General features: G+C 41.8%; 2 protein-coding genes and 1 long non-coding RNA gene across 6 annotated transcripts in view; 1 reads left to right on the top strand and 2 right to left on the bottom strand.

Annotated features, from left to right (window-relative positions):
• Window positions 1-4,042, bottom strand: part of LOC105483286 (nitric oxide synthase trafficking) — a 78,526-nt gene extending 74,484 nt beyond the window's left edge. The window contains exon 1 of the mRNA XM_071072897.1: window positions 3,872-4,042. The gene's annotated coding sequence lies outside the window, so the exon portion shown is untranslated. The remainder of the gene's footprint in view (window positions 1-3,871) is intronic.
• A 1,461-nt stretch (window positions 4,043-5,503) lies between these two features.
• Window positions 5,504-8,942, top strand: LOC105483288 (uncharacterized). The gene is made up of 3 exons (XR_988147.2): window positions 5,504-5,586; window positions 7,962-8,053; window positions 8,650-8,942. It is a non-coding gene; the product is annotated as an uncharacterized lncRNA (long non-coding RNA).
• Window positions 8,943-16,638: 7,696 nt separating this feature from the next.
• Window positions 16,639-24,393, bottom strand: part of LOC105483289 (ceramide synthase 6) — a 321,163-nt gene continuing 313,408 nt past the window's right edge. For 2 of the 4 annotated variants that reach the window (XM_011744078.3, XM_011744079.3), the window contains one exon: window positions 16,639-22,477. In XM_011744078.3, the coding sequence (XP_011742380.1) occupies window positions 22,325-22,477 (153 nt within the window). In that variant the 3' untranslated portion in view covers window positions 16,639-22,324. Of the gene's footprint in view, window positions 22,478-23,059; window positions 23,692-24,393 lie in introns of those variants that run through there. The other 2 variants (XM_071072895.1, XM_071072896.1) reach the window with 2 other exon arrangements.

Genomic DNA, 24,393 nt, shown 5'->3' with positions numbered 1-24,393 from the left:
GAACCAGCAAGACTTGGTGATAGACTGGATTAAGGGTAAGTAATGAGGGAGTGGGAGGAATCTAGAACAAAGCCCAAGCTTCTGGTATCTTCCTCAAAATTCCCTTCTCTATGGCCTCCATGGGAGGAACTAAAGAACAGGAGCTAATGATATAGGCTTTGGAGTGTGGGGAATTCAAAAGTTGGCTACACTACAAATTAGTATGCTAACTTTGGGAGAAATTTCTTAGCCCCTTTGAGTTTCAGTTTCCTGTTATGTAAATGGAAGTAATACCATATATTTCATAGCAGAGTATACATAATGACTGTTCAATAAACATTTACTGTTATTACTGTTATCAGGATCACCTTATTTTTTGCAGAATAAAGATGTTAAAGATAATTTTATGGCCAGGTATGCTGGCTCCTGACTATAATCCCAGCACTTTGGGAGGCTGAGGCAGGTGGATCGCCTGAGGTTAGGAGTTCAGACTAGCCTGGGCAACATGGCAAAAACCCTGTCTCAACTAAAAATACAAAACACTAAACAAAACAAACAAACAAAAAATTAGCCAGGTGTGGTGGTAAGCACCTGTAGTCTCGGCTACTCAGGAGGCTGAAGCAGGAGAATTACTTGAACCTGGGAGGCAGAAGTTGCAGTGAGCCAAGATCGCACCACTGCACTCCAGCCTGGGTGACAGAGTAAAGACTACGTCTCAAAAAAGAAAATAAAATAAAGATAATTTTATATTATACACACAAAACACTAAAAAATATAACTATCCTAATTCAAAAATTTATAAAACTCACATGACTACTCACCAAACAATTTAGAATTCTCAAGAAGTTTTACTTAATGCATTTTTGTGTTTCACTAAATTTTTCCTTTGATAACTTGAGGCATTTGTATTACTTTACGACTCTCGAAAGTCGCAGATAGCATCCTCATTTTAAAAAATAAACATTTTGCATCTAGAGATCTGAAAATTTTACTTAGGACATTAAGATTTTGAAAACAAACATATTGGTTAAAAATACTCTCAAAGTTACAAACAAATTGCAAGTTCATTACAAGGATTTTTTTTTCCTTTTTTCCTGAATAAGTTGCCAATCTAATGCTCCATCATCTTCTAATATTTTAGTGTGCATTTCCTTCAAACAAGGATGTTCTACAACAAAACCACAATACAACCATCAAAAGCAGGAAATTGAAATGGATTCATCACTACTATCTAACCCTCAGTTCCACCAATTGTCCTGCCTAAGTTTCCCATAGCAACAGGAGCTAGTTCAGTATCGTGCCTGGCATTCAGGCACTGTGTTTCTTTAGTCTCCACTCTGGAACAGTTCTTAGCCCTTCCTTGGCTTTCCTGCCATTGACAGACTTGAAGATGACCAGTTAATTATTTTGTGTAACATCCTTCAATTTGGGCTTATCTGATGTTTGCTCATGATCAGATTCAGGTTTCGTATCTTTGGCAGGAATATCACAGAAGTGATGCTGTGATCTTATTGCATTCATTCACGTGACTCATTTCATTTGCCCCATTAATGATGGTGTTCACCTGATTACGATGGTGTCTGCCAGGCTGCTTCGCTGTTTTAACCTTTGAAGTGAGTAAATATTTTGTGGCGACGTACCTTGAAACTAGGCAAACACCTTGCTCCTCATCACATTTTCAGTTTATTATATATTAATTTATATCATATGAACTCATAGTTTCCCATTTTATTCAATGCATTATAATTTATTACTATTACTACTTTTATGGCAAAGTTGCTGTAGCATTTTATTATTGCTACAAAAGACAATCAATCATATTTTCAATGAAATATACTCACTGAATGATGGTTCAACACATGAGGCAAAGAGGGATGTCTTTGGAGAAGGCACTTAAAGTAGCAAATTTTACTGCTTGACTAAACCAAAAATGAGCTAACTCAATCTGGCTGGGGGCCTGTTAGGACTGTTCCTTCTCACCGTGGCCTGACTAAAAACCAGTGGCATTAAGCAAGTGTCACATTTCCCATGGCCTGTGCCCCAATGAGGTGGTTCTGCTCTCATAAGCTCTTTTATGAGACCAGTTTTCCCCAGTGCCGGTTCAGAAAATCTGCTCAGAGTTGGCAGAAATTGTTCAGAAAGCTTCTTGAAGGCCCTTTGTTTCTTGGTCTGACTTTCAGTTTGTACCAGCTACTTTAAGCAGCTTCAGCTTCCCAAGGTTACTAGCAACTTCTACTTTTCCTAATATATTTGGTTTTCCATTGCATTGGTTGTGATAGTCTGTTAGACTAGTAGCCTCCCAATTAACTGTAGCTCCACTTCATCCCTCTTTTTGAATCTGGGCTGGGCTCGTGACTTCCTTAATCAATAGGAGGCACACTCCAGCTGATATGGTTTGGATCTCTGTCCCCACCCAAATCTCACCTTGAATTGTAATAATCCCCACATGTTGTGGGAGGGACTCGGTGGGAGGTAATTGAGTCATGGGGGCAGGTGCTTCTTGTGCTGTTCTCATGACAGTGAATAAGTCTCATGAGATCTGATGGTTTTATAAAGGGGAGTTCCCCTATACAAGCCCTCTTGACTGCAGTCACGTAAGATATGCCTTTCGCCTTCTGCTATGGTTATGAGGCCTCCCCATCCATGTGGAACTGTGAGTCTGTTAAACCTCTTTCCTTTATACATTACCCAGTCCTGGGTGTGTCTTCCTTAGTAGCGTGAGAACAAACTAATACACCAGCTTATTAATTTTGAGGCACAAAATATCCTAGATTTTAGTTGGTTCTATGTCCTCATAACATTTTCCCATCATTCTTTACGTACTTCTTTGCTTTCTGGCCCAACAATGTTCCACACCCAGTCTTAGATTTCCCCGCCCAGGTCTGGGTTCAGCTACTTCAAGGAGCCCTGGTTCCTTTTCGTGGAGAATGGGTTTAGGATGGATTTAGAAACCAAGATCTGGGTCACTAGGTGTGCTCAGGAGGAGCTATTGAGGAGGCATTGACTCTAGGCCCTGAGGTGGACAGTTATGAAATATCTATCATCTATCTATCTATCTATCTAATCTGTGTGTGGGTATACACACACATACTCACATGTAAATGCAGATATACACTTACATCTGTGTTCATTTTGATATCTACCTATTAAAAACCATACACGGATACCTACAATTTTAATCCAATACTACTAAGTTCTTTCGGTTTTCTCCTTCTCCATATTTACACTTCCCTTTTCCAGCAGTGAGAAACTGGCTCCGCTTATTGTTAATATATTTACATCTCTGATCAATCCTCCCCAATGTAACCCATCTCCCACTGCTTCCACTCTGGCTTTCCATGCTCTGGCTTCTCATGCCAGGCTGCCCCTCTGCAGGGATGGCCTCACCATCCTGCTTGGGCTTTGATTCTTCGTGCTTCCTCCTCCAACTCCTCACTCCCACCTTGTGTGGATTCCTCTTTACCCCCATCTTGGACTATGATTCTGCCAGCTGCCCTGTCCTTCTGGGCAGACACCTCCATGCCCAATGTGGCCCCCAACGTTCCACTCTGGGCCACAGTGATTCCCTCACCTGGCAGAGATATCTGCTCTGCTCTGTCCTATTTGAGGTTTTGGGACTGAACAGTTCAGGAAGAGAAGCGAAAGGAAAGGAAAAAGAAAAAGGAAGAAGAGAAACTCATCATTATCATCTTTTTTTTTTTTTTTTTGAGGTAGGAGCTCACTCTGTCACTCAGGCTGCAGTGCAGCGGCACCATCATAGACTGCAGCCTTGAACTCCTGGGCTCAAGCAATTCTCCTGCTTTGGCCTCCCAATGTGCTTAAATTATAGGTGTAAGCCACCAACCCTGGCTGTCATCTTTATTATTTACATCATTTTTTTCTTATCACTTACCTTTCTTATCACTATTTTCTTTGCTGATTTATCTTCTTCCTCTCATCCCGCAAACATGGGTATTTCTCAAGGTTCTGGTTTGGCAGGCAGTGCAGAAAAGATCAAAGCTTGGACTAAGTTCTTTGCATCACCACTTTCTGGTTGTAAGACCAAGGACAAGGTTTTTACCCTCTTGTGCTTCAGTTTATCTGGAAAAAAAAAAAAATGAAAATCATAACAGCCTCCAGTGTCAGTCTTCTATTTCCAATTTTTGTTAGACATTTCCACATGAAAGGACTCTCATCAGCTTAAATTCAAAATGTAAAAATCAACCCATTTTTCCTTTCCAAAATTGAGGCATCTTCTCACAGCTCCTCTTTCTGTAAATATATATTCACTCTACAAGAATTTATCGGGCACCTGCTGTGTAGTGGACACGGTGGCTGATAATGGGCACCTACTGTGTAGTGGACACGGTGGCTGATATGGATCAGCTATCAAAGGCAAGGCCTTTGCCCTCAAGACGTTTCCAGTGAGTCCAGTGGGAAAGGCCGTGTGGTAAGTGTTCTGATGGAGTTAAATGGTTGTACCTTTTCTTCTCAAGGAAGAGCACCAAATTCCCAAAGACTAAGGCTTTCTGGAAAGACTAACTTCTAACATACATTAGTCTTCAAGACCAAGTAAGAGTTAGCTACATGAAGAAGAAGAGGAAAAAGGTCTCCGTGGCAGTGTAAGCAGCATGGCCAGAGTTCCGGAGCCGTCACAGGCATGGCACATTCTGAGATAGACAGTGCCGATGGGGAGGGATGAGGATGGAGTGGAAGGCCAAGGTCAGGCCACTAAGGGGAAGAACAGGTGGTAGGGAGTGGGATGCCGGCTGCCTCACTGCTTCATGCTATGCCCTTTGTCTCAAATGCCCTTCCTCTTTCCACTGGACTCATTCAAATCCTATCCATTCTTCCTAGCTTTCTCCTTGAAACCTTTTCTTACCTGATCCCAGAAGCAGCTGTTACCAGCAGCGAATCCTTACGGGTCTGCAGCAACCTCAGTTCTTAGCTCCTCAGAAGAAAGAATTTGGGGCTGGGTGCGGTGGCTCACGCCTGTAATCCCAGCACTTTGGAAGGTGGAGGCAGGCGGATCACTTGAGGTCAGGCATTTGAGACCAGCCTGGCCAACATGGTGAAACCCTGTCTCTACTAAAAATACAAAAAATTAGCCAGGTGTGATGGCGGGCGCCGGTAGTCCCAGCCACTCTGGAGCGGGGGCAGGGAAGAATTTGACCGAGGAAAAATAAGGCAGAGAGACTAAGGCAAGTTTTAGAGCAAGAGTGAAAGTTTACGAAAAGGTTTTAGGGCAGGAACAAAATGAAGTACACTTCGAAGAGGGCCAAGCTGGCAACTTGAGAGATCAAGTGCCTGGCTTGACCTTTGACTTAGGGTTTTACACATTGGCATACCTCTGGGGTCTTGCATCCCTTTTCCCCTGATTCTTCTCTTCTGGTGGGCTGTCTGCATGCCCAGTGCCCTACCAGTGCTTGGGGAGGGCTGCCTGCGCAACGTGTTTACGGGAGTTATAGGCATGCTCACTTGAGACGTTCTTCCTTTACCAGTACAACGTTCCTAGAGGAAAGTCATATACCAGTTAAACTCCCCCATTTTGCCTCATAGTGCGCATGCTTGAGCCCACTTACCTAACTCCTGAGATCTTATTGGGAAGCTGCTGATAACCAGTTTCAGGTTTTTTCTATCTGTCGGGAGACTGCTTTCCCTGGTGCTGGCTGTGACTAATTGTTTTAGAGAAATAATGACTGTAACAGTGTAACAACCACCTGACCATCACTTGATGGTCGTCTGATGTTCCGGATTGGGCGGGCAGCCCTCTCCTGGCCTGCTGATGTCTGCCTACTATAACACAACCTCTCTCTCCTCTGAACTTTTCTGGCAATTACTATTCTCACAACATATTTGATATAACGATGATACCAATGTCTTCTATCTATAGATTTTATTTTTATTTTTAAAAGCCTTTTGCTGGCCGGGGGCAGTGGCTTATGCCTGTAATCCTAGCACTTTGGGAGGCTGAGGCAGGTGGATCACTTGAGGTCAGGAGTTCAAGACCAGCCTGGCCAATATGGTGAAACCCCATCTCTACTAAAAATACAAAAAAAAAATTAGCCGGGTGTGGTGGTGTGCACCTGTAATTCCAGCTACTTGGGAGGCTGAGGCACGAGAATCACTTGAATCTGGGAGGCAGAGGTTGCAGTGAGCTGAGACACTGCCACTGCACTCCAGCCTGGGCAGCAGAGTGAGACTCTGTCTAAAAAAAAAAAAAAGTTTTTGCCTTGATCATTAAGTTTGATGTACACATAGAACAATTATTTCTTCAGAGCTAATAACTTCTGCCTGTGGCCTGCCTCCCTAACTGGATTGAGACCCCCTTCAATGCAGCAGCTTTGCCCCTGACTTCCTTATACTCCTCACAAAGCCTAACATAATGTCTCAAACGATTGGTGCTCAATATATTTATTGACTTGATTTTGATGTGCATTTTACTGCTTTCATTAGCATTCTGGTTCTGTGGGTAAACAATTTGGTACATGTAGCATAGTGTAAACTACTGGTTACCATAGTGCAAACTATTTTATAACTCCTCAGAAATGACTTGTAAGTGATACAACTAAGAAATGGCAGCACTAGAAGTGTGGTATGTCAGGGCTCTGTTCTGTGTACCATCTAGTACCCTCAGCTAAGAGAAAAACAATACGCATTGCTCTGAAAAACTCTAGGGATCCTTTTGAACTCATCTTTGGTGACATGGCTCCAATTAGTCTGAAATCTAACATAGTCTTGCTTGATGGCTTGCCAGACAGTAACTAGCACTCTGGGTCAGGAACTTAGGCTAGAGCCAAGAGTTCAATCCTGATGAATCCAATTAACAGCTATGACTCAGAAAGAGGAGGGCTGGTAACTGCTCTTTTATTTCCTATAACTCAAGTTACAGGATATAAACTCACTTTGTAGCATTTCATCCCTCACCTACTACCCACCCCTAGGACTATTTCCCTATGAGTCTTTCAGCCCATTCTTAAAACCCAGACCCCTAAAAAACAACTTTACTATGCAGATCCCTTCCATTCTTCAGTCTGCAATGTCTTGAATGACTGAACTGCTTCCCCTGGTTCTTTGTGAACCTGTGTTCTGGGTTAGGTTTGACCTTGCAAGTTCCCAGGGTTAGATTGAGGAAGATGTCCCCTTTGTGAATTAGACTGATAGAGTGAACTTGAAAAATTGAGTTCAGTTATTGATGTATTTGATTTATTGGGGGTCTTTCCCAAGAAAAGCTTCTGATATTGTTGAAAGGACTAAACAATATGATTCCAAAAAGAGGGAAGATACAGATGAAAACTACAGGAGGAAAAATTAGATCTGTAAGAAAAATTAACAGAGGTAGATAAGAAAAAAAGCCAATGGAGAATTCGAAATGCAGTACAAATCTTGGCAGCCCACACCTTCAGAAACAAATGCAAACATTTGGAATGGAGATGAAAAAATGGAATCTGTGTAATGAACCAGAAAGAGTACGCATACGTTTTGGAATCACTCAGGTCTAGGGTCAAATCTTTACTGTGCTGGGGAGTGTTTAACTGGCTCATCATAAATGAATAAATAAACAAGAAAGCAAGCCCTAATTTGCAGCTTTTGCTGCAAATTATAAAGTTATTAAATACATGGTCTAGGAAAGTAATGTCACTGAACACAGATTTGTGAAGAAATGCACAACAGCACACATAAATACAAATACAAATTTGTATTCATATCCTTCATACAAATACAATAGATGTAAATAACCTCAAGAGCATAGATGATAGTTGAAGATAGGTAAATCATTAAAAGTGATGTTTTTGGGTATTTATTACCTGTAAATATGTATTTTTTTGAGGCAGGGTCTTGCTCTGTGCCCAAGCTGGAGTGCAGTGGTGTGATCACACTTCACTACAGTCTTGACTTCCCAGGCTCAAGCAATCCTCCCACCTCAGCTTCTCAAGTAACTAGGACTACAGGTGTGTGCCACCATGACTGCTGATTTTTGTTTTTTTGGTTTTTTTTGGTAGAGACGGGGTTTCACCATATTGTACAGGCTGGTCTCCAACCCCTGGGCTCAAGCAATCCTCCTGCTCAACCTCCCAAAGTGCTGGGATTACAGGTGAGAGCCACTGTGCCTGGCCTTATTACCTATATTTTAAAATATAATTTTAATTTGTAAGTTTATACAATTTTTTAAAATGACTGTTTAATGATCAGCTTGCAAAATTTCAGAAAATAGAACAATCAGCCTGTACAAGCTGATATGAGCTGCCTCCACCACACCACTGATGAATGATGATACACTTGATCCTTATGATTGCTGGATTCCATATTTCTGAATTCACCTGCCCTCTAAAATTTATTTGCAAACCAAAAATCAATACTCAAAGCATGTGATGGTTAATTTTCTGTGTCAATTTAACTGGGCTACAGGATGCTTAGATATTTAGTTAAGCTATATTCTTGGTGTATCTGTGAAGGTGTCTTTGAGTGAGATTAACATTTGAATCTATAGGCTGAGTAAAGTAGATTGTCCTTCCTGGTGTGAGTGGGCCTCATTTAATTCCTAAAGGCTTGAACTGAACAAAAAGTCTGAGAAAGGAAGAATTTGGTCTCTCTCTGCTTGACTGTCTTTGAGCTGGGACATTGGTCTTCTCCTGCCCCTAGAACCAAACTGGGACTGGAACTTACACCAACAGCTCTTCTACTTCTCAGGTCTTTGGACTTAGACTGGAACTGTACCGTCAACTCTCCTGGCTCTACAGCTTGTGACCGAAGATCTTGGGACTTCTCGGCCTCCATCATCTTGGTGTGAACCAATTCCCCATAATAAATCTTTCTCTCCTTCCCTCCCTTTCTCTCCCTCTCTCTGTATACACACACACACACACACACACGTATTTTATTGGTTCTGTTACTGTCGGCAAATCTGTACAGGCCTGAGGCAACCTCAATTCTTGCATCCTCAAAAGAAAGAATTTGACTGCGGAGGCATAAGGCAAAGTGAAAGACCAAGGCAAGTGTTTTAGAGCAGGAGTGAAGTTTATTTAAAAGTTTTAGTGCAAGAATGAAAGGAAGTAAAGTTACTTGGAAGATGGCCAAGTGGGCAACTTGAGAGATCAAGTGCCTGGTTTGACCTTTGACTTGGGGTTTTGTATGTTGGCATACTACCTGGGTCTTGCATCCCTTCTCCCGATTCTTCCCTTGTGGTGGAATGTCTGCATGCGTAGTGCTTGCTAGCACTTGGGAGGGGCTGCACTCAGTGTGTTTATTGGAGTTGTATGCATGCTTACTTGGGGCCTTCCTCCCTTACCAGTTGAATGCTCCTAGAAGGTCATATAACAGTTAAACTTCACCATTTTGTCTCTTAATAAGCATGCCTGAGCCCACTCTCCCAACTCCTGAGATCTTATCAGGGAGCTGCTGATAACCAGTTTCAGACTTTTTCTATCTATGGGGGGGGGGGGGGAGACTGCCTTTCCTTAACACCACTTTGACTGAAACTAGGCCTCATAAAACTTAGAAACTAGGCCTCACATAGAAAAAAGTTAACACCAGGTGGCTCTGGATAGGGTCCCACCCTGCCTCTATAGGGTCCCACCCTGATAGGGTCCCACCCTGCCAATTCCGGGAAACAACCCCTTGAAGAGTCCTTGACTTCTCTGTCTGAAGTTGTATTACAGAACCGACGAGGACTAGAAATTGTCTTTCTGAAAGAGGGAGGGCTCTGTGCAGCCCTGAAAGAGCAATGTTGTTTTTATGCAGATCATTCAGGAGTAGTTAAAGATTCTATGGCAAAACTGAGAGAAAGATTAGACAAGAGGAAAAAAGAGAGAGAATCTCAGCAAAATTGGTTTGAAAATTGGTACAACCAATCCCCTTGGCTTAGCACCCTAATCTCCACCATCTTAGGACCCCTCATCCTGCTCACGCTCATCCTGACTTTCGGGCCATGCATACTCAACCGCTTACTCACCCTTATTAAAAATAGATTAAACATAGTACATGCTATGGTTCTGACCCAACAATACCAGACCCTCAGGACTGAAGAAGAGGCTCAAGATTGAGCCTCTGACACAAAAAGAGGAGGGAATGAAACTAGGCCTCATAAAACTTAGAAACTAGGCCTCACATAGAAAAAAGTTAACACCAGGTGGCTCTGGATAGGGTCCCACCCTGCCTCGATAGGGTCCCACCCTGATAGGGTCCCACCCTGCCAATTCCGGGAAACAACCCCATGGGGTCCCACCCTGCCAATTCCAGGGGTCCCACCCTGCCTCGAAGTTCCCGGAAGCAGCAACTCCAAGAAAAAAACCTCATAAGGTCCTGCTCTAACCAATTAGAACAAAACACCTTGCTCAGGCCATAGCTAGACCCAATTACCACGCGCCTAAAGCTTTGTTTGAATTTCGCGCCTTACGCTGTGTTTGAACTTGTGTTTGCCTATATAAACAACCTGTAACAAGCACTCGGGGTCCCAGGGCCAACTTAGAGCTTGGGACCCTAGCGCGCTAGTAATAAATAACTCTCTGCTGTGAATCTTGTGTCGGTGGTCCTTCGCGGCGACCCCTGCCCAGGAGGGAATCGACAGTTCGGTTCCAACATGACAAATTATTATTTTAGAGAAACAGTGTAACAACCACCTGACAATTACCTGATAGTCACCTGACATTCCTGGTTCAGGGGTGGCCCTCTTCTGCCCTGCTCATGCCTGACTAGCTACCTACTGTAACAGTTCTGCTTCTCTGGAGAACCCTGATGAATACATGTATCTTTTATAGTCATCTGTGGTGAAAATTTTGAGTCACTTGATGCACATATTCTAAGCTGGGGCTGAACAAGGTGCCACTCTGCCTTCTTCTTTCAACTCATGCTGTAAACAAATATTCTTTTTGTAGTTTGTCTAGTGACACAACTTTCGCATCTTTGTGCTTTTTGTTGGTGATTTTGCTGTTTAAAATGGTCCCCAAGTGTAGGGCTAAAGTGCTGTCTAGGGCGCTTAAGTGTAAGAAAGCTGTGATATGCCTTATGGGGAAAATGAAACCACCTTTGCAAAATAACAGCGAGAAAATTTTAACAGTGAAAGAAGTCTGATCTAACTAACCCTCATCTTGCCTTTAACATCCAAACTGCCCTTAATCATTCCTTGGGCTTGGGACAAGCTAACCTTGGGAGACATTTAGTTTATAGTTTAAACAATAGCCATTCCTCAAAACGAAACCACCCTTTGTAAAGCTAATGAAAGACCACCAGGTTAGGAGGATGACAGGAGCCTAAATTCTGCTAAGGTGTAGACATAAAGGATTATCAACCATTATTCTGGAGGTTACAAGATTTGCAACTTCCCCAATTACTCTTGCAGATAACATCTGTCTTGCAGAACCTAAGATTGGCCTTTTGTGATGTCTGATTGGCCTTTTGTGATGTCTTTTCAGGTTTTTGCATTTCTGATGACCAGTGTCTCCATCTGGACCTCCCTGTGGCCCCAACCAGGTGGTGGCCCTATCCAGAAGTGAACTGAGCACTCATAAGGACCATTTTCCATACCTCTATGATTGCATCCTTGAAAAAACCCTAGCCTCTGAATTTTCAGGGAGACTGATTTGCATGATAATACGCCAGTCTTCTAATCAGCCAGCTCTGTGTGAATTAAAGCCACACAGAATTAAATTCCTTTATCTTGACAAATCAGCTCTATCCGGGCAGCCGGCAAGGAGAACCCACTGGGCAGTTACAAAAATGCATGTGTTGATAAGCTTCATTCAGGAATGAGTTATAGTGCAGTTGACTGTGAGTTCAATGGTAATTAACCAAAAATACAGATTAAATAGGAAGTCTTTAAACAAATACACATAAAGCAAGGTTATGTATTAATCAGTTGATGAAATGTGACCAGAAGGTCCCGGAAAACTAACCCTGTATTTATCCTAGGAGTAATGATTCAGCACTGGCTAATTCAGTGCTTGCAGTGACTTTTTAGAACATAACTATCATGAATAATGAGAATAAAATGTATCTACCTTTGAGGGGATAAGTGGCTTGACTGAGGTAGTTTTGCACCCAGCATTATGCCTGACACACAGTAGGAAAACAAGGTTGATTCTCTTCTCTGTCTAACCTCCCTGGGTGGTGGTGTGATGCTAAACTAAGTAGGTTCATTCATATGCAACTAGCAGTTGTGAAATCTACAAACAGCAAATATTGTCATTTTTGGCTTCTCTCCTCCTCCAGAGAGGTGCTTTGGAAATCGCTCTCATCCATCAATTCACAGTCCACTAGGTGCCTTTGAACTACATACAGAAAGGTGGTAACGAAACAACAGAAAAGAACTGCCTTTAGTCAGGAAGTTTGCCTTCCTACCTAAAGATCTCCTCTGGCTGATGATTGCCAATTTCTCATATTTTTTTCAAGTTGCTTTCCTTGAAGTGACCTGAAGGCATTTCCTGTCCCAGATCTTAGCATACTTACAGCAAAATCTTCCACCTCTCACTCTCCATCAGGACTTTGACTTTGTTGCTTGAGGGTTAAATCTTCAGTAATATATAATCCTTTATATCCTCCCATGGCCATGTGCCCATCTTCCTGCCTTGTCATGCAATGCAGACACTACGGACACACTAGGAGTTTGAGAAGGCTTTTTCCAGTTATAAATACAAGTTAGTATTTGTTCCATTGCTTAGCTCATGTTCTTTCTCTTATTAAAGATGACAACCAATAAGATTATGCTACTCCTGTCTCAAATCCCTGAAGTATTTCCCACTACTCTTAGCCTAAAACTTGCCCTCCTTACCACGGGGATAGGATATGGGCCCTGTATGATCTGTCCCTTGCTAACTTTTCAGTCTCATGCCCTGAGCTTTCCTTTTGTTCATTATGCTTCATCCACACTGGCCTTCTTGTTATTCCTTGAATTTAGAAGCATACTCCCACCTTGCAGCCTTTGTCTTGCAGGTTCCCACTGCCTTTGCCTGCATTGCTCCTACGCAAGATCCCCCCACTGGCTGCTCCTGTCAGTAAGGTCTTACTTAGCTCAGATTACCTGTCCATAATGTACCTTTAACCACCCAATCTGAAGAGCCCTGGCAATCACCATGCAATCACCTTATTTCTTCATTACTTTGTCCTTTTGAGATGGGATTGTTCCCTTGACATTGACCCCCCTTTTGGGCAGGAACTGGAATGGCTTGTTTCAGTCAGCCTGCTGAATGCTGGAATTAGCTGGTTGCTCCTCTCTAGCAAAAGCAGGCTCTGTGTGGGCCCTACAATGGCATCCAAGCCCCTGTCCTCTCAGCACCCTGGTTCTTGTCTGGCTTCCAGGAAGAATCAGGTCACATAGACGGATTGAAGGGTGGTGTATGCGGAGGATCTTATTGGGCAATAAAAGTGGCTCTCAGCGGGATGGGGAATTGGAAAGGGGATGGTACAGAAAGGTGATCTTTCCCTGAAGCTGCACTGTCTGAAGTTAGCCGCATCTATCTGTAGTCTCCAACACTTCGTTGCTGCTTCTCTGCTTACCACTCAGCCACCTGTATCCCTGACACTCAGCAGCTTGTATCCCCAATGCTCAGCCACTTGTGTTGCTCTGCCAGCTGAGTCCTTTTATGGGCACAGGATAAGGGTGTGGCAGGCGGCGGGGGGGGGGGGGGGGGGGGGGGGGAGGTGGATTGGGGTGAAAAATGGGGCCAGCTGTTTTCAGTTAGGGCTGAGGTTCCAGGCTTAAGGGTGGGGTTTAGTGGGGAGCTCAGCTGTGCCATATCACTTTGTCACTATGTGAAATTGCTTTGTTTTAAGGGCTGAATTGTGTCTGCCTCCAAATTCTTGTTGAAACCTTAACCTCTATTGCCTCAGGAGGTGACAATATTTGGATGCAGGGCTTTTTAAAGAGGTGATTAAGGTAAAATGAGGTCATATGGGCAGGCCCCAATCCAGTATGACTGGATTCCTTAGAAGAAGAGGAAATTAGAATACAGACATACGCAGAGGAAAGATCACGTGAAGATACGGTGAGAAGGAGCCATTCATAAACCAGGAAGAGAGACCTCAGGAGAAATCAGTCCTGACGGCACCTTGATCTTGGACTTCTAGCCTCTAGAACTGTGAGAAAATACACTCTGTTACTAAATTTATTTTCTCATGGTTCTGAGCCACCCAGTCTGTGGTATTTTGTAATGGCAGCCCTAGCAAACCAATATTCCTTGTTTCTTTTTAAAAAAATAGACTTTATTATTTTAGAGCAGTTTTAGGTTCACTGCAAAATTGACAGGTATGGTTCCTGCTTCTATGGAACTTACAATAAAGGGAAGGAAACAAACAAACAAACAAGGAGCTGCACATCATATATCATCAGGGAAATGCAAATTAAAACATCAATGGGCTACCACTACAAATGTCACACAGTGGCCAAATTCCAGAACACTGACACCACCAAATGTTGGCAAGCATGTAGGGGAACTCTGTTGATTGCTGGTGGAAATGCAAATGGTTCACACACTTTGGAAGAGAGAACCCACACAGGGAAACCCTGAGTTCAGAAAGAGTTAGAGACAAAGTGTTGTCTCCTGCTTGTTTCCTAACAGATGGAACGTTAATTGCTAACAACTCTTACTAGTTCTCTCGTAACTGGGTTCATTTGTTTCTTCAGCAAATATTTCTTGTGCCCTATTACATGCCAGACTCTATGGGAGGCTCTAGGAATACTGGCTTTATGCTGCTTATTTTGTTTGCTCTCCCGCATCTATTGTCTGCTGGGAGGCTGAACTTGTAGTCTATTTCCCCCGGGCTCCGCACTGTCAGCTTTCTGATGAGTCCAGCCAATGGGTAGTACTTTTTGCTGAGTCCAGCCAACGAGTGGTACAACAAGGCAGGAAGAGAGAGACATCGGGGTATTTTCTTTCCACCCAGGTTTATAGCCCCCAAAGAGTGGCCTCTCTTCCACCCTAGCCCCTCTCACTGGCCTCTGGTTACAACCCAGGGATGGTAAAGGCTTCCCATACTTGCTAGCCTCTGGATGCCTCACTTTCCCTTGTTTGATGTTGTAATCCAGCCCATGCCTCTGTAAAGTCATCCTTTTGTTAACGTTTCTTCAACTTAACCATCTCACAGTGACTCTGTTTCCTGCCTGGACCTTGGCTAAGGCAGGCTATATATAATTTTTAAATTTCAGGCTAGGTGCAATAGCTCATGCCGGTAATCCCAGCACACCGAGGCCAAGGTGAGAAGATTGCTTGAGGTCAGGAGTTTGAGATCAGCCTGGGCAACATAGCAAGACTTCACCACTATGAAAAATTTAAAAAATTAACTGGGTTTGGTGGTGTGTGCCTGTAGTCCCAGCGACTTGGGAGGCTGAGGTGTGGGGAAATGCTTGAGCCCAGGAGTTTGTGGCTGTAGTAAGCTATGATTGCAACACTGCACTCCAGCCTGGGCAACTGAGAGAAACCCTGTCCTTAAAATTTTTTTTTAATTAAAAGTTTTTAAATGTTAATGTCTAGGAATAATATAACTTTTGTTTCTTCGTGCTCTAGCACTTTGGGAATAATCAAGGGTGTGGGTCCCAGGATCCAGTTACCATGCTGTTTGGTTCTGAGGGACCACCCAGCGTCCCAGCCGATCTTGGTACACAGCTCTCCTCCTTTGTTGTCCTATCATCTCTCCATGTTGTTAGCATTGTTGCCACTGTTCTCACTGAAGCAAGTGCACGGCTGGTGGAAACAGAATTAGGCAGGAATAACAGATGCTTAGGTTGAATATGGCAGCCCCAGTAGTAAGCAATGGGTCCTAGAGAAAAGATGAGTTGCATTTTGGCTACTTGGGGGCGATACTGCTATAGTTTGAATGTCCTCTGCAAAACTCAAGTATTAAGGTAGGACCTTGTCCTGATGCATGAATTAATGCTTTTATTTCAGGAGTGATGAGAGGATGAGTTTGGCCCAGTTTCCTCTGTCTAGCACACTTGCTTTCCCATGTGGCACCTTCCACCATGCAATGACCTTCACCAGTTTCCAGCGCCATGCTCTTGAACTTCCCAGCCTCCCGAACCATGAGCCCAATAAACTTCTATTCTTTATAAATTGCCCAGTGTGTGGTATTCTCTTACAGCAGCAGAAAACAGACTAAGACAGATGCTTATAGCATTAGATTATGCTATGTTTATAGAACTGAAGAATTCATGAATTCCAAATACGAAAAATAAGACTATTTTTCATAGTCTGTATTTTTGTGTCTCAGAGGAATGTTGGTGGTTTAACTTATTAAAATAACTCATGCTTGAAATCAGCATGAGTTACTCTATTGTTGGGGTGGTTATAATGTTTATAAGATTTTAATAGGGTATCTGCTTTATTTTTTGTAATACTTCTGATAGTGGTGGGGTGTCTGGTTGAATTTTAGTGCTATTTTTATGGCTTTTGAGTCCTAGATGACCTAACCTTAGAGCAGAAGAGCAGAGTGAGAGAGACAGTATTTCACAGGAAAGACAGAGAAAGATGGAGAGAAGTTCTAACAAAGTGAGGTACAAACCAAGAGAAGATGATGTGGGCCAAACTCCGATGAGGGGTGCATACACAGAGAAGGAAGTTTTCTGTTGTGCTTTGGGTTGTTTATCCTAAGTGCCTCTTTTAAAATTGCTTTAAAATAAGCATAACCTGATATATTTCAGATGAACTCTATAAACCATATTTTTTTTCCAGAATAAAGTGCTACATAACATTTAACATTGAGGTTTTAATCTTAATTTTCAAAGAAACACTATAGTCTATCCAAGTTAATGTAACATTAGTTTCTCAATGATCACAGTGATACTGGGATTTGACGAGGCTTGTAACAACCTACTGGGATGATGTGAGCCCTTATTAACCTCATCCAGTGAGATGTGATGTTTTACCCACATGAGATGGTTAGCATTTACAGTAAAGGGCACTTACACTGCACTCTTAATACTTATCTTTATTATGAAAGTGTTTCCAAAGTAAAATGATCCTCATAATAATGATTGCTTCCAGAGATCAAGAATGAATAATTATATTTTCATATAAAAATCAGCAAAACACAATAACAATACATAAAATAATTCTAATTGGCTAACAGTATTTCATTCCATTTCTGACAGAGATGCTCAAGCACTGAATTGTCTTAAGAAAACAATAAGGTTTTGTCACCTATCCTATTTCTCACTGCAAGTTGAAAAAAATCAAATCCAAACACCACCACCCCTTCTATGACAACAAATGGCTCTGGAGGTAAATGACTATGTGGGCAAAGAGTTGATGAAAATCATGAGCTTAGGGGCTTTATGAAACTTTGGAAAATCAAACTCAGAGGTTGTTTCCCTTCTTAAAGTAATGAAGCTCTAAGTTAAAGTTCCAGAATCATCACATAACTGTTCCTATTCCATAGCTCATTTCTTTTTTTGCAGGCAATCTTATTTTTTTAAGGGTAGTTTCACGATGACAGTTTTAAAAAATTACTGTGGATAAAGAAAAAATTGTCTCAATGAAATAGAATTTTTCACTGAATACAGAAACCATCTCAATAGTTGTTGCCCCCTGGTTTCTAGGCCATACAACAGACATCAAACTACGAAGCCAAACTTTCATGGACCTGTGTTAAGAAAAACACACATATATAGGCATACTACTTTTTTTCAGAAAAATGGAATTAGGCAGAGAAGGAAGTGTGGGTGTACAACTGATCCACAAGCTATTGGGAAATCAATAGCTAAAAAATGTCAACACCCTGGCCTCCTTTTATCAGGAACTCCAGGAGGCTGAAAGTAATGTGAGTGCATGAGATAAGCAAGACAGATCTTAAGTTAACGGTCCCCTCCCATCCCTTTCTGGGCAATCTCCAGAATACCTAGTTTTGTGGAGACACCATGTACTATCTGGCTGCAGAGACTTTCTTAGACCCCGTGTTAGATCCTGTGGGGTCTTAGCATGTGGCCATGTGGCAATGCATTCCTTTCAAAGGCTTTGGGTTGAACTCAAGTGGGAAATACCTGGAAAAGACTAAGCTTCTCCTTTGGGTGTCTGCTGATCCTATTAAAAATATTCATGATGCTTTATGATCTCCAATACAATTTTCTCCATGAAAACAAGTATCAGATACACTACCTCTAAGTATTTATTGGAGGGGTTCCAACAGCCTCGTGGACAGGCCTTCTCAGCAGCTACTGAGTGCCCCCTAGGGGTGGGGAGGGGACAGTGCACACAGAGGTAAACCACAGAGCCCTTTTCTGGCCTATTACGATGAAGAACTAAAATGTGGCCAGTGAACCAGTCAGTGCTCATCACTACGGGGTAATTTGAGAATGGCACAATTTCATTTTACCAAAAGAAACCTTCACTGGCTCTGGGGACTTCAATATCTTCATTTAAAAATATTTTGCTGCGTTTTCTTCAAGGGCGGCTTGTGACAGTTGAACTATTGATTATTCCTTCCATGGACAGCATGGTAGTGGCAAGTGCAGTAACTGGCTCATTGCATTTTCTCTTTCCATACAAGTTACTGGAACTGCCATGTGATCACTTTTCCAGCAGGCTGACTTCGATGTGATTTTTTTCTTATTTAAATGTTAGAAACACCTCAGGGCTATTATTATTTATCTACAAAGCAGAAATCAGCCAAGGACAAAGGAAAAAAGTAAGCTAATCAGAACCTGAAGACCTCAAATACCACATGAAATGTAAACATTTAACTTTTTATTTCCAAAGGATTTCTTGAAGCCTCCCTCTCTGGAGATAATGACATCACCATACATACTGATCAACAATCTTTTAACACCTTTGGAATCTTACAATTTTTATACTTCAAATTAAGAAAAACGCTCAAATGGTCAGGCAACTTTGGCATTAACATTTCCAAGAAAGGGACAAAAACAACTATTAATGCAAAATCATGAAGAGATTGGGGACAATTGTGGGTGTCTATAAAGCTCTCTTTGAAAAGCTCTTTAAAGCGAACTCGGGTAAACGGAAATGAAATCTGACTTTACTTAGGCCAAATAACAATGAGGTTTGAATATAAAGTGGAAGATTCAGGCCCTTTTATTCAGTTTGCTCAAATTCAAACTCCACCAAATACTCAGAATGGAAAGTTTGGCAACAGAACTGGACATGTGGAGGTTCACCAACCATTTTGATCAAAGGTGATCTGATTTTATCTCGCTTCTTGCCTACCCTTTCTGCCTTGTTTACCTTGACCAGATGCCTGTGGCATTATATAAGACGACCTCAGGGCACCATCTGTCTGGCAGCCCAGCAGAAGTAGGATGCTAATAAAACCCTGGGGTAAAGCGGCAATCATTTGCATTTTTATCACATATACTTGAATAATCCAAAATACTGAGAGTTGCTTCCCTATGCTCAACATCCATAGGACCAAATTTGGAAAGGTGAACTGTAGTTGGCTTATACGATGGTCTTAGGTTCTCTATGACCTGCACTTAGCCATATTTAGCTCTCTAGATAAGAGGCTGAAAAGATTCTACCACCTTCAGGTGTGTGGAGAACATGACCAGGAGGCTGACAAACAAGGAGGGAAGTTTCTGTTGTACCTGGTGAGTGGGTATTATGAAAAGAATATGGGTAAGGATGAGTCAGTGATATTTTGGTTTTATCACTTTTTGGAGAAACATACATATACATAAACAGAACACACGTTTTTATATAATTTATTGACCTGAGGCCAAATTCTATTTGATTTTCTACTTTCCCCCTACTAAGAGATCCAGAAAAGCTATTAACATTAGAGAATAAAGTATTCCTTCTTCTAGAATCCTTTCTACATACCCCTTTTTATCCTGGGAAGCTCTGAATGTGACCAGGAAGGAGGCAATATCAACACAGGCTAAGTTAATTAATGAGAAACAGCACTCTGACTAACCTATAGTTGAATTTACAAAATACACTTCAAAGCTATGGCCCAGCACAGGGGGAGGATGAGATACTGCACATATTTTTCTCTCTCAGCCTTATCAGGCTACCACGGGAAAGCTACAGACAGAGATATATTATTCTGCATTATAAAAAGCCTGCAAACCCTATTTTAATTAGCCCCAAAGAACTCTGCCCTGAAATGTAAAATGAAATAAAACTCTCTGGATAACACAGAGGACTGTGTGAAGTGAATGCCATCACTGAGAGAGGCCCCAAGTGTTGCCAGTTCTCCTTCTAAGTAACTTCTGGGGGGAAAAATGATTACTTAGATTTGTCTTTGCTAATGACAGGCCCAATTTACTTCATTTTATGCAATTCTTCTAAACCTTTAATTTACAAGCTGACCTCCTTGAAATTATTCTTCTGTGCTCGGGTGTCATATGATCTAAACCTGAACACATTATAGATCTCTAAAGTTAATTTTACCCATTGAGAGGACTTGCCCCAGACACTAAAGTAAGCTAAATATGTTCATATTTTAATTAAGAAACCTTTACCTTCTCAAAATTTTCAGCTATGCTATTACCTTTTATACATATACCTGCATTTTAGTAGATGTTCTGATGACTAACAAGTCCTTTTATGATTGTTCTTACAAACTCAACCATCCACAAATTACACTCCTAGACATAGGCCTGTTTTGTGAAATAAAGTAACAAGACTCTAAAAGCAGAATTATTTGCATTGTTTTCCCAATAAACAACCAGATGTACTTCTAAGCCTCTTCAATTATTACTATGGACCATAACAGAAACATTATTTTGTAAATAAGTAGGGAAAGATATAATATTACAGTAAGAATTTTTTGGTTGGGAGCATTCTTTTAACTATTAACCCACAGATTGCAAATTGTGGGCACAAAGCTTTAATTTTTTCAAAGAACTGAATTAAATGTAAATGGTTCTGAGCAGGATATGCACTCTCTGGTATTTCTGCACACTCGTTACCATTTCTGCTATTGTCTTCACGGCCCTGATTCACACATTTATATTACGGCATTTTTGTTTGGGGTTCGTGTTTTAAGTGATGGCCTTCTTGATTTATGAAGGGTTTTATAATCCCTTGTTCCTCTTACTAGAAGTTAGAAGAAGAGATAAAATCTTTGGCCAACATACAGTTTTCTTATCTGTACATAAATAACACTGCTGTGTAGAAGACTTATGGAAACTTATTCTTCAGTACTTTTCCCCATTGTTGATATTGCCATTGTCCGATAGAATTTTTCATTTTTTCCAGAAACAGCCCCACTTGAAAAAAATTCCTGGAAACCAAAGAGGCATTGTAGTGTAATGCTGCTCAGTGTCTAGTAACAGGAAAGTCATCTGGATTACGTTTAAGGAGAAAAGCAAAGGGTAAAATAGTCTCTCTCCCATTGGCTTTATTTTGCTCAGCAAAATAAAAACATCAACATCAAGTACTAGATAGGGCTTTTTCTTGAAAGCTGGTTGCATTAAAGTGCTTTGCACTGCACATGTAATTTTTATCAACTCTTGAAAGATTTTTTTGGTCCCCAAATATACTTCTTTCTTTTATAATGTGACAGAAGACTGCACTAATTATAGGGTAGTGGCAAAACCTGGCTGAAATCAGCTGCTCTCTTTATGTTATTCCCAGAACACAAGACAAATTCCCATTCTTAACAGTGATTTCCTTGTTTATAACTATGAGCTTCAGTGAATATCCTCCTTCAGAATCAGAGCACTGACCTCATCACAGAGAAAAACAAACAAACAAACACACTCTGTAACCTACAAGGTTAACCCTCAACTAGCTATCACACCCATTGAGGAAATCTTGACTGTGTGCATAAGAAATGAAATCTATTTCAAAGCAATTTAATACAAAACCATTCAAAAAGTTCTCCAACAACCATCTTCTTTAATTTGAACTGCGAATTGACCATGAAGAGTGAATATTAAACACCCGGTTCGTCCGGTTTAAATGGTCACTGAGACTGTATAGGCAATTTCAAAATGGGCACTGTAACAAAAAGAAAGCAAACCTATTTAGAGCTGAACGAGAATCTTGCACTGGATTTTGCTTGCTCCAAGTGATAAAGTAAGCTGATGCTCATAGCACATTGGACTACAGCAAGAGAAAGGGGAAGAAGCAGATGGAGCATCTCCTTCACTGTCATGAGCCCAGTGAGTAAAAGGAGTGAGGAAACCCTCTTTTGTCCACAGATTTACAAATACAAAAAATAAATAATATTCTAAGACAGTACAAATGCAAATACTGTTCCCTTGTGTCAATTACATACAGCATGCCTACATAGAGAGAATGGTAATTCTTCTTCATTCACAGACAGGACACATGGCAGTGCACTATTCAAAATGCTTTGATAATCTTAATTTTTGTTTCTGGTGCTGAGATATTATGAAAGGAACTGCATTTGCAACTTATTAAATACTTCCAGGAACAAATAGTTCACTTTGCTTGGGACTTGTAGTTTTCAGTAACTAATCATCCATGGAGCAGGAGCCGGTCAGGAGATACCCGTTGGTACCACTGGTCCCATTGGTGGTTGTCGCAGTATGGGGATTCTTCCCTGGAGGTTCTGAGTCCTCCTCATCTGAGCTAGACTCAATATCACTTCGATCATCCTTGGACACCTGTGGAGTAGAAGCAGGTGAGTATAACCAGCACCTAAGAAATCATCAAGGTATGGCATGCTAGAAGCACATGCAGTCATACACAAAGGGAAACAGATCCCAGTGTTAAAAAATTGAAGAGGATGAGAACATTGCCATAGCAATAAGTTCCCCTTCATTGGAGAGATAAAATGTAGGCGACAAAGGTAAGTATCATGGAGGGCTAGACTTCCTGACCTCTTGAAGGTATCTTTCCATATTCAGAACATACTAGACCATGAATCCCGCTTTTAATCCAAAAGCAGCATACTGTGCCACTGGAACGGCATCACAGGAATTTAGTACAAATGGATCAATTTACTCATTGATGATCACATTCTCCTTGAGAATAATTTAAAGTCAGCTCTCAATTAACCATACCAATGGAGATAGTCACTAGCTCAGAACATTGAAAAAAATTCCTATTTGGCTTTTTAATGCGTTGTTTAATGATTACATTTTTATTTTGTGTATGCTATAATTAATTAGGAATTTTGTTTCGTATGTCACACAACAAATGACAGCAGGAGGCATCTTTTTTTTTTTTTTTTTTTTTTTTGAGTCAGAGTCTTGCTCTGTTGCCTAGGCTGGAGTGCAGTGGTGTGATCCAGTTCACCACAACCTCTGCCTCCTGGGTTCAGGATTCTCCTGCCTTAGCCTCCCGAGTAGCTAGGATTACAGGCATGCACCACCATGCCCAGCTAATTTTTGTATTTTTAGTAGAGACAGGGTTTCAGTATGTTGGCCAGGCTGGTCTGGAACTCCTGACCTCAGGCGATCCACCCACCTCGACCTCCCAAAGTGTTGGGATTACAGGTGTGGGCCACCGTGCCTGGCCAGGAGGCATCTTAAGAACCTGCTGAGTGGGGTAGAGCTTGAAATATTTCCTGAGGAAAATCCACTGACCAGATCACCAAGAACTGGCTCCCTGCCAGGCGAGATGGCTCATGCCTGTAATCCCAGCACTCTGGGAGCCTGAGGTGGGTGGATCACCTGAGGTCGGGAGTTCAAGGACAGCCTGACCAACATGGAGAAACTCAGTCTCTACTAAAAAAAAAAAAAAAAAAGCCAGGTGTGGTGGCACATGCCTGTAATCCCAACTACTCCGGAGGCTGAGGCAGAAGAATCGCTTGAACCCAGGGGGCGGAGGCTGCAGTGAGCCGAGATCGTGCCATTGCACTCCAGCCTGGGCAATAAGAGCAAAACTGTCATAAAAAGAAAGAACTGGCTCCCATCCTGCCAAGTCTCTTCAATGCTCCATTCAATCTCCCTAAGTCACATGGAGGTTAAAATAAGGTGAGAAGATGTAAATCTATACATTACCACAAAGGACGAGAAAAATCCTACTGTCTAACAAGGAAGTAATTTTTGTGGGAAATTAAGAAAATACTGCTTTTAAGATAAAAATAGTTTGAACCTCCTACTCTGTAAGTCTAAATTATGGTAAGCATTCTTACCCAGAAGGCCTTAAGATTTTTGAGTAACTCATCACTGCTTACTTCTATTTTTCAGTAGTGTGACAAAAGAGACCTGGTAGCCTTCCTTCATAGGAACGTTCCCAATCTGGTCCTCCTGTGATTCTCTAGGGGTGGGCTGGGGAGGTTGGCAAAGTCCCCTGGGAGGTATGGCAGAATTAACTGGGGGCTTTCCCACATCACATCCCGTCTGTGCTACCATTACACTCTAACATGAGAATCCTGGACTCCCTCCACTCTGCCCAACTTGAGAAATTAACAGTTCCTGTGGGAGAACGTCCTCTCTCTCAGGTGGGTGGGGTCAGGAGAAAGCGAAAGCTCAGAACTACTGCTTTATGCCAACCAGTGGTGATGAAGTAAATATCGTAAAAGTGAACCTCGCTCCAATACCCTTTGAGATGGGACTGAACTCACACAGGCCAT

This window comes from Macaca nemestrina, chromosome 11, assembly GCF_043159975.1.
Source record: "Macaca nemestrina isolate mMacNem1 chromosome 11, mMacNem.hap1, whole genome shotgun sequence".
Classification (NCBI taxonomy): domain Eukaryota; kingdom Metazoa; phylum Chordata; class Mammalia; order Primates; family Cercopithecidae; genus Macaca; species Macaca nemestrina.
Note: the sequence above shows the minus strand (reverse complement) of the source record. Positions and strands in the feature narration are given on the sequence as shown.